The sequence below is a fragment of the Nanorana parkeri genome, unplaced genomic scaffold (assembly GCF_000935625.1).
Source record: "Nanorana parkeri isolate BGI_ZX_2015 unplaced genomic scaffold, ASM93562v1 scaffold1505, whole genome shotgun sequence".
Classification (NCBI taxonomy): domain Eukaryota; kingdom Metazoa; phylum Chordata; class Amphibia; order Anura; family Dicroglossidae; genus Nanorana; species Nanorana parkeri.
Genome location: NW_017307773.1, coordinates 383,191 through 392,976, shown reverse-complemented (window position 1 = coordinate 392,976; position 9,786 = coordinate 383,191). Strand labels below are relative to the sequence as shown.

At 46.9% G+C, this 9,786-nt stretch overlaps 1 protein-coding gene across 1 annotated transcript in view; it reads left to right on the top strand.

Moving 5' to 3' along the window:
- Positions 1-566: 566 nt before the first annotated feature.
- GYS2 (glycogen synthase 2) overlaps positions 567-9,786 on the top strand; it is a gene marked incomplete at its 5' end in the record, with an annotated part of 24,247 nt that continues 15,027 nt past the window's right edge. Inside the window, 5 exons of the mRNA XM_018570318.1 lie at positions 567-711; positions 2,003-2,120; positions 3,757-3,877; positions 8,419-8,525; positions 9,235-9,294. Coding sequence (XP_018425820.1) covers positions 567-711; positions 2,003-2,120; positions 3,757-3,877; positions 8,419-8,525; positions 9,235-9,294 — 551 coding nt within the window. The remainder of the gene's footprint in view (positions 712-2,002; positions 2,121-3,756; positions 3,878-8,418; positions 8,526-9,234; positions 9,295-9,786) is intronic.

The window sequence follows — 9,786 nt, the reverse complement described above, 5'->3', positions numbered from 1 at the left end:
CACCCTAAGCTCAGCGGTATACTGAGACGCCGGAGCGGATCCCGACATCGATGTCGAGATCCGCCCAGCTGCGTGAGTGACAGCTGGCTCTGCCTATCTAGAGGCAGAGCCAGCTGTACCCTCCCCCTCCCCCGTCCGTTCCGCCAGTCAGCGCTGGCGGAGCGGGGGGAATCCAGCCCCTCCCCCTGTCACGGCAGAGAGCCGTGAAAGGATCAAGAGGTGAGTGAACGCCGGTATATGTTCCCTCACCTCCCGATCTACTGAGCCGACCTGTGACAGTCTCATTGTCACAGGTCGGCTAGAACTATGAGGTGAGTGAAAAGCTCTCACCTCATACTTCTCCTTTAATGAAAAGAGTGTAAAGAAAAAAGGTTTAAAAAATGTGTAAATAATGTAAATAAAGTCAAATTAAAAAATAAATAAAGTTATTTTAAAATCTCTCTCTCTCCTCACCACTCGGCCATCCTGAAGGGACTGCGTTATGCCGTTCCCATTTTTACCTTGTCTGGGCATACAATGTTAAACCGTAACTCATCTTACTCTGTGTTGTGTCCTTGTTTGTAAAGTTTGATATAGATAAGGAGGCCGGAGAGCGGCAGATCTATCACCGGTACTGCATGGAGCGCGCGGCCGTCCACTGCGCTCACGTCTTCAGCACAGTGTCGCAGATCACCGGCATCGAGGCCGAGCACATGCTGAAGAGGAAAACCGGTAAGATGATCCATAGGCAAAGGTCAGTCATTCTGGTCTGGAGTGGTCACTATGCTGCCATATTACCCAAACTGTCTCTTTATATTGGGTCACCACACACCAGCTGAAAGTTGAAATCTGCCCCAACAATGGGTGTGCCAGCTTTATAAGCTAATGTCACGTGTATTCCAAAGACAGGAGGGGGAGGGGTGGTGGCTACGAGGTAGGAAATAAGAAAAATGAATTGGCAAATGAAACGATTTCAATATCTCCTCGTTTTCAAATAACATCCAACTTACGGTAGTTCAATGCCGTGTTCATACATAGTTCATACATAGTTCATACATAGTGCCGTATTCATACATAGTGCCGTGTTCATACATAGTTCATACATAGTGCCGTGTTTATACATAGTGCCGTGTTCATACATAGTGCCGTGTTCATACATAGTGCCGTGTTCATGCATAGTACATACATAGTTCATACATAGTTCATACATAGTTCATACATAGTTTATACATAGTGCCGTGTTTATACATAGTGCCGTGTTCATACATAGTGCCGTGTTCATACATAGTACATACATAGAGCCGTGTTCATACATAGTACATACATAGAGCCGTGTTCATACATAGTACATACATAGAGCCGTATTCATACATAGTTCATACATAGTGCCATGTTTATACATAGTGCCGTGTTCATACATAGTGCCGTGTTTATACATAGAGCCGTGTTCATACATAGAACATACATAGAGCCGTATTCATACATAGTACATACATAGAGCCGTATTCATACATAGTTCATACATAGTGGCATGTTCATACATAGTGGCATGTTCATACATAGTGCCGTGTTCATACATAGTGCCGTGTTCATACATAGTGCCATGTTTATACATAGTGCCGTGTTCATACATAGTGCCGTGTTTATACATAGAGCCGTGTTCATACATAGAACATACATAGAGCCGTATTCATACATAGTACATACATAGAGCCGTATTCATACATAGTTCATACATAGTGGCATGTTCATACATAGTGGCATGTTCATACATAGTGCCGTGTTCATACATAGTGCCATGTTCATACATAGTGCCGTGTTCATACATAGTGCCATGTTTATACATAGTGCCGTGTTCATATGTAGTGCCGTGTTCATATGTAGTGCCGTGTTCATACATAGTGCCATGTTCATACATAGTTCATACATAGTAGTGCCCTCTTCATACATAATGCCATGTACATACAATGTACCCTCTTCATACATAGTGATGAGCTGTTACACCTGCATGCTTCCTCTACAGATGTCATTACTCCGAATGGGTTAAACATAAAGAAGTTCTCCGCCATGCATGAGTTCCAGAACCTGCACGCCATGTACAAGTTCCGCATCCAGGAGTTCGTCCGCGGCCACTTCTATGGGTATTTATCACAAGGTTAAAGCGTCACTCCACCCAAACAAGCCGCTTGAATCTTCTGCCGCTCCTCCCACCTCTGTGAGCCTGCTGCAGCCATGACAAGGGGGGAGCCTCACACTCACTTCCATGTCTGTAAGTACAGGATGCAGCATGATAAGTGAGACTTCATCACCTGGCTGTCATGGGACAGAGCTGGGAACGCTGGCACTAGAGGCTGGGAGGATGCAGCAACTGTCTCAGCGTATATATGATTGTCATTCTGCAGCAACAGGAAGATGTAGAGATGTCAGAGTGACATTCCGGTGATCATTAGTCAGGTGCACATTGTCATGGCTGGAAGTGATAATAAAGTCAGAAGGTTTTTCAGCAATTTAAATGAAATCTCTGACAATGGAATCAAAGTGGAAGTTTCCGGCAGAATCAGCTGGTCAGAGCGCTGAGAATAAAACAAAACTCGAGGTGTAAAACTGCGTAATGTGCTGGGGGGGTATTCAGAAAAAGGAAGCGCTGCAACATGTTATCACAACGCACGTTATATGTGTTATGAGCTCTGTGGTGTGAATATAATGGTGTACTATGTAATAATGAGAGGGGTGTGGGGAGAGGTGTGATATAATGGAGGGGTGTGTATATATATGGGAGGGGTGTATATATAATGAGAGGGGTGTGTATATATGGGAGGGGTGTATATATAATGAGAGGGGTGTATATATAATGGGAGGGGTGTATATATAATGGTAGGGGTGTGATATAATGGAGGGGTGTGTATATATGGGAGGGGTGTGATATAATGGAGGGGTGTGTATATATATGGGAGGGGTGTGATATATGAGAGGGGTGTGATATAATGGGAGAGCTGTGATATATGGGAGGGGTGTGATATATATAATGGGAGGGGTGTGTATATATATTGGGAGGGGTGTATATATAATGGGAGGGGTGTGTATATATAATGGAAGGGGTGTGTATATATAATGGGAGGGGTGTATATATAATGGGAGGGGTGTGTATATAATGGGAGGGGTGTGTATATATAATGGGAGGGGTGTGTATACATAATGGGAGGGGTGTGTATATGTAATGGAGGGGTGTGTATATATAATGGGAGGGGTGTGTGTATATAATGGGAGGGGTGTATATATAATGGGAGGGGTGTATATATATTGGGAGGGGTGTATATATAATGGGAGGGGTGTATATATAATGGGAGGGGTGTATATATAATGGGAGGGGTGTATATATAGTGGGAGGGGTGTATATATAGTGGGAGGGGTGTATATATAATGGGAGGGGTGTATATATAATGGGCGGGGTGTATATATAATGGGAGGGGTGTGTGTATATAATGGGCGGGGTGTATATATAGTGGGAGGGGTGTATATATAATGGGAGGAGTGTATATATACTGGGAGGGGTGTATATATAATGGGAGGGGTGTGTGTATATAATGGGCGGGGTGTATATATAGTGGGAGGGGTGTATATATAATGGGAGGAGTGTATATATACTGGGAGGGGTGTATATATAATGGGAGGGGTGTGTGTATATAATGGGCGGGGTGTATATATAGTGGGAGGGGTGTATATATAATGGGAGGAGTGTGATAATAATGAGACACGTGTCCCTCTCCCCCGCTGCAGACATCTGGACTTCAGTCTGGAGAAGACGCTCTTCTTCTTCATCGCCGGGCGATACGAATTCTCCAACAAAGGGGCCGACGTCTTCCTGGAGGCGCTTTCCCGGCTCAACTTCCTGCTGCGGGTAAGTCTGACCCTCGTCATGGCTCCGAAGGTGGGGATCTGCCAAGTCGGGAAGCAGGGATGGGGGTCAGGGGCAGGACTGGGCCCCTGCATGAAACATATCTGATCTAAAGGGCCACACACCATCCAGAGCCCGGTTCACACTTGGGGCCCACGTCATCACACATGGGGGGGAATTTACCAGAACTGGAGCAGCTGTGCACGGCAACCAATCAGCTTCTCTCTTCAGTATGTTCAGTAAAGAGTTGAAAATGAAAGAGAGAAGCTGATTGGTTGCCGTGCACAGCTGCTCCAGATTCTGTCTGCTCCAGTTCTGGTAAATTCCCCCCGGTGTGTGTGTATGGGCAGATTGCCACGTTGGTGTCGGTTCCTTCATTCCAATGGGATCCCCGACGGGCTGCAGTCAGAGAGATCCTCGTATATCAGCATGTCTGGAAAGACGCCCATCCCCCCCACACACACGGGGAGCCATTAACAAGTTAGCGCGTCACATGTTCTTCCCGTGTTGTCTAATCCTGTGCCAATCTGCCACACACAGGAAGTGTCTCTGATCGGGAACGTGTGGAAGGAACTCGGAAAACTCAAAATCAGACGTTTGCCCTTCTTGTTACTGGGCGCTCATATTGACATTGGCCACTGATCGCCCAATCTCTACCTAACAATCTCATCGCCCAATCTCTACCTAACAATCTCATCGCCCAATCTCTACCTAACAATCTCATCGCCCAATCTCTACCTAACAATCTCATCGCCCAATCTCTACCTTACAATCTCATCGCCCAATCTCTGCCTTACAATCTCATCGTCCAATCTCTACCTAACAATCTCATCGCCCAATCTCTACTTTACAATCTCATCGCCCAATCTCTGCCTTACAATCTCATCGCCCAATCTCTACCTAACAATCTCATCGCCCAATCTCTACCTAACAATCTCATCGCCCAATCTCTACCTAACAATCTCATCGTCCAATCTCCGCCTTACAATCTCATCGCCCAATCTCCGCCTTACAATCTCATCGTCCAATCTCTGCCTTACAATCTCATCGCCCAATCTCTGCCTTACAATCTCATTGCCCAATCTCTGCCTTACCATCTCATCGTCCAATCTCTGCCTTACAATCTCATCGCCCAATCTCCACCTTACAATCTGATTGTCCAATCTCTACCATAGAACCCGACTGTCCAATCTCTACCATACAATCCGACTGTCCAATCTCTACCTTACAATCCGATCGTCCAATCTCAACCTTACAATCCGATCGTCCAATCTCAATCATACAATCCGATCGTCCAATCTCTTCCATACAATCCGATTGTCCAATCTCTACCTTACAATCTGATTGTCCAATCTCTACCATACAATCTGACTGTCCAATCTCAACCATACAATCCGATTGTCCAATCTCCACCTTACAATCTGATTGTCCAATCTCTACCATACAATCCGACTGTCCAATCTCAACCATACAATCCGATTGTCCAATCTCTACCTTACAATCCGATTGTCCAATCTCTACCTTACAATCCGACTGTCCAATCTCTACCTTACAATCCGATTGTCCAATCTCTACCATACAATCCAACTGTCCAATCTCTACCTTACAATCCGATTGTCCAATCTCTACCTTACAATCCGATTGTCCAATCTCTACCATACAATCCAACTGTCCAATCTCTACCTTACAATCTGATTGTCCAATCTCTACCATACAATCCGATTGTCTAATCTCTACCATACAATCCGATTGTCCAATCTCCACCTTACAATCTGATTGTCCAATCTCTACCATAGAACCCGATTGTCCAATCTCAACCATACAATACGATTGTCCAATCTCTACCTTACAATCCGACTGTCCAATCTCTACCATACAATCTGATTGTCCAATCTCCACCTTACAATCTGATTGTCCAATCTCTACCATACAATCCGACTGTCCAATCTCAACCATACAATCCGATTGTCTAATCTCTACCTAAAGGTGCCCATACGATAATCGTATGCGATCGTGTTTTCGTACGATAATCGAGCAGTGTGAACGGAGACGTGCGACCGTTTCTACTGTACGGTCGCACGTCTTCTGTCGAACCAGCATGTTCGAAAACCAGCCGGGAATCGTACGATTCTCGGCTGGTTAGAACGGTGCTCGGAAGATAAATGCTGAACGGGCCGGTGTGCGCACGCGCACACTGCCCGTTCAGCATTGCGGTCATCGGAAGCCCGCCCCTCAGGAGGGCGGGCTTGCGATGATCAAGAGTGCAATCTGCCTGTCCAAGATAGGCAGATCGTACGTTTTTTTAATCCCTTTACAACCATCGCAAGACTAAAGTCTTGCGATGGTTGTAGAGTGTATGGCCACCTTTACAATCTGACTGTCCAATCTCTACCATACAATCCAACTGTCTAATCTCTACTATACAATCTGATTGTCCAATCTCTACCATACAATCCGATTGTCTAATCTCTACCATACAATCCGATCGTACAATCTCTACCATACAATCCGATTGTCCAATCTCTACCTTACCATATGTTTGCCCAATCTCTACCTTGCAAGCTGATTGTCCAATCTGATTTTTGTCTGCGCATGTGCAGTTTTCATGTTATGATTTATTTTTGTACGAAAACGCCTCAAATCCATCGATTTTCCATCGAGAAATTTAGAGATTGTCATCAGACTGATATAGATTGTATAAGGTAAAGATTGCAAGGTACAGATTGGTCAATCAGATTGTATAACCTGTACCGGCGTCCTTAACCAAGATGGCTGCCGTCAGTGAAGTACATCGCGGCGCATGTGTGATGATGTCACGCCACAGACCTGGTGCCCTCAATGGGGACGATTAGGGAGGAGCCCCATTGTTGTCATGCAGCCGCGGGGCTGATTGGGTGGTAGTGCCCATGGATGGCACGTCCTTGCTCTGGGTCAGTGAAGCCAGAGGATGACCATATCAGCCAGGCAGATTGTATCCTCAGCACGGCCTGCAGATTCCTCTCGGTATCGGGGTGACTCATTGCCAGCAGCGGGGCCGGCGCAGAGCCGCGTGGAATGGAAAAGATTGTGTCCGCCATGACGGCGATACTTAACGATCCTGCATTCCGCCGGGGGACCAGCTCCTGATATATATATAGAGGTTGCCGCGGTGATAAGCTGAGGGGAGAATCATAATGATAATCAGTAAGCCGGACAGAGCGGTCCCTCACCGAGGACACGCAGCGCCCCTCCGGGCCACGTGACGCATACCGCGCCGCGTCCAGAGAACAAATCGCCTCCATGTTCTGTGCATCACCGCCATGTAACAATGTATCAATGGAGGACTTTACAAGTAACGATATAAAGTCAAAGAAAGGTCAAAGGAAGCCGCCATTCGACGCACATCCGCCACCCTGGAACGGCCATATGGCGGCCAATCTCTGAATTAGCTGCGCACATTGTGCGGACCGTTAGACGTCGGCCAATGAGGCTAAAACCTCCATTTTCAGCGCATCAAATTTGCATTGAAAGTATGAAACATCAGACCCTGGATCAATCTTTTCCTGTAAATATTGAGCTTTGCCCCGCCCCCTCCTGAATCTCCAATCCCCCTGGCTTTACTGGTCACATGTGAAGGTCATCTCTGCTCATGTATAATTCATCGTATGCTCAGTTTGCGTCGCGAGTTCACTTTAAAGGCGATGTCCTTTTATTTACATTTTTCCAAAAGGAAGATTCAAAGAGTGTCAGAGCTCAGAGCTGGTGGGTGGAGCTAGATCTCAGAGCTGGTAAGAGAAGCCAGAGCTCAGAGCTGGTGGGAGGAGCTAGATATCAGAGCTGGTGGGAGGAGCCAGAGCACAGAGCTGGTAAGAGAAGACAGAGCTGGTGGGAGGAGCTAGATGTCAGAGCTGGTGGGTAGAGCTAGATCGCAGAGCTGGTGGGAGGAGCCAGAGCTCAGAGCTGGTGAGAGGAGCCAGATATGATGGGAGGAGTCAGATCTCAGAGCTGGTAATAGAAGTCAGAGCTCAGAGCTGGTGGGTGGAGCTAGATCTCAGAGCTGGTAAGAGAAGCCAGAGCTCAGAGCTGGTGGGAGGAGCTAGATATCAGAGCTGGTGGGAGGAGCCAGAGCACAGAGCTGGTAAGAGAAGACAGAGCTGGTGGGAGGAGCTAGAGCTCAGAGCTGGTAAGAGAAGCCAGAGCTGGTGGGAGGAGCTAGAGATCAGAGCTGGTGGGAGGAGCCAGAGCACAGAGCTGGTAAGAGAAGACAGAGCTCAGAGCTGGTAGGAGGAGCTAGATCTCAGAGATGGTGGGAGGAGCCAGATCTCAGAACTGGTGGGAGGAGCCAGAACTCAGAGCTGATAAGAGAAGCCAGAGCTCAGAGCTGGTAGGAGGAGCCAAAGCTCCGAGCTGGTGGGAGGAGTCGGGAACACAGCAGAAAAGAGATGTCCCTGCCAGGACCAATGATGAATGGCTCCATCTGTGTCCCCCCAATGTCAGGACTGGGACTGGCCAGTTGTTTTACAATCTCTTCCCGTGTGAATGACTTTCCTGTTGTTGTCTTTCAGGTCCATCGGAGCGATATCACCGTTGTGGTGTTCTTTATAATGCCGACAAAGACAAATAATTTTAATGTGGAAACACTGAAGGGTCAGGCGGTGAGGAAGCAGCTCTGGTGAGAAATCTCCCCTCGAGTCTTGTGTCAGCCTACGGAGGCAGGATGGGGGGGGGGGGCAGCGTACGATATACTGTGTGTATATATATGTGATGTATATTCATTGTTTGTAAATGTAAAACATATCATGTTATTAATGATACAATTCTACAGCAACACAGAACTATCTGCATCAATCTCTGCACCAGAGGAGCTTACACTCTAATAATGACCCCCCCCCCCGGGGTCACACACTATCAATGCAACACTGAGCCAGTCACATCAGTCTCTCTGCACCAGAGGAGCTTACACTCTAATAATGACCCCCCCCCCCGGGGTCACACACTATCAATGCAACACTGAGCCAGTCACATCAGTCTCTCTGCACCAGAGGAGCTTACACTCTAATAATGACCCCCCCCCCCGGGGTCACACACTATCAATGCAACACTGAGCCAGTCACATCAGTCTCTCTGCACCAGAGGAGCTTACACTCTAATAATGACCCTCCCCCCCGGGGTCACACACTATCATTGCAACACTGAGCCAGTCACATCAGTCTCTGCACCAGAGGAGCTTACACTCTAATAATGACCCCCCCCCCGGGGTCACACACTATCAATGCAACACTGAGCCAGTCACATCAGTCTCTGCACCAGAGGAGCTTACACTCTAATAATGACCCTCGCATTCACACACTATTATTATCCTTATCCTTGTGTGTTTCCAGGGACACGGCTCACGCAGTGAAGGAGAAGTTTGGGAAGAAGCTGTACGCAGCATTGCTGAAGTACGTATCACTTGATCAGTCTCGCCCCAATAATAGCTCTGAAATGTAGATGTAAGCCCGAAATGGATGACTTTTATTTTGCACTATGCACTGTGTGTCATTAGCAACTGCCATGCCCCCCACCAACCAGCAAGTTTCATCGCAGTGCTGCTGATCTCCTGCACTACATGCACTCCAGCGATGGCTGCTTGGCATTTCCCAGGGCGGGTTTCCTGATGGTGACAACACTGAATCATGTCTGTTTTCTCCAACTGAAACCCATGTAACAGGGTGACAAGGCAGAGGAACAATTGGAAGACAGAGCGTTGTCTCCCTATTACAGGAAGTGACCGCCATGGCAGGATCACCAGGGACTATTTTTTAAAATGTATTTAAAAAATTCAAAATAACTTCCTAAATAACATGACAATAGAAAAGATTATATGAGATTTTACTGATTGGGTTCATATCTGATCTAATCACTAACAATAAACCTGAAACCAAGCACAGAAT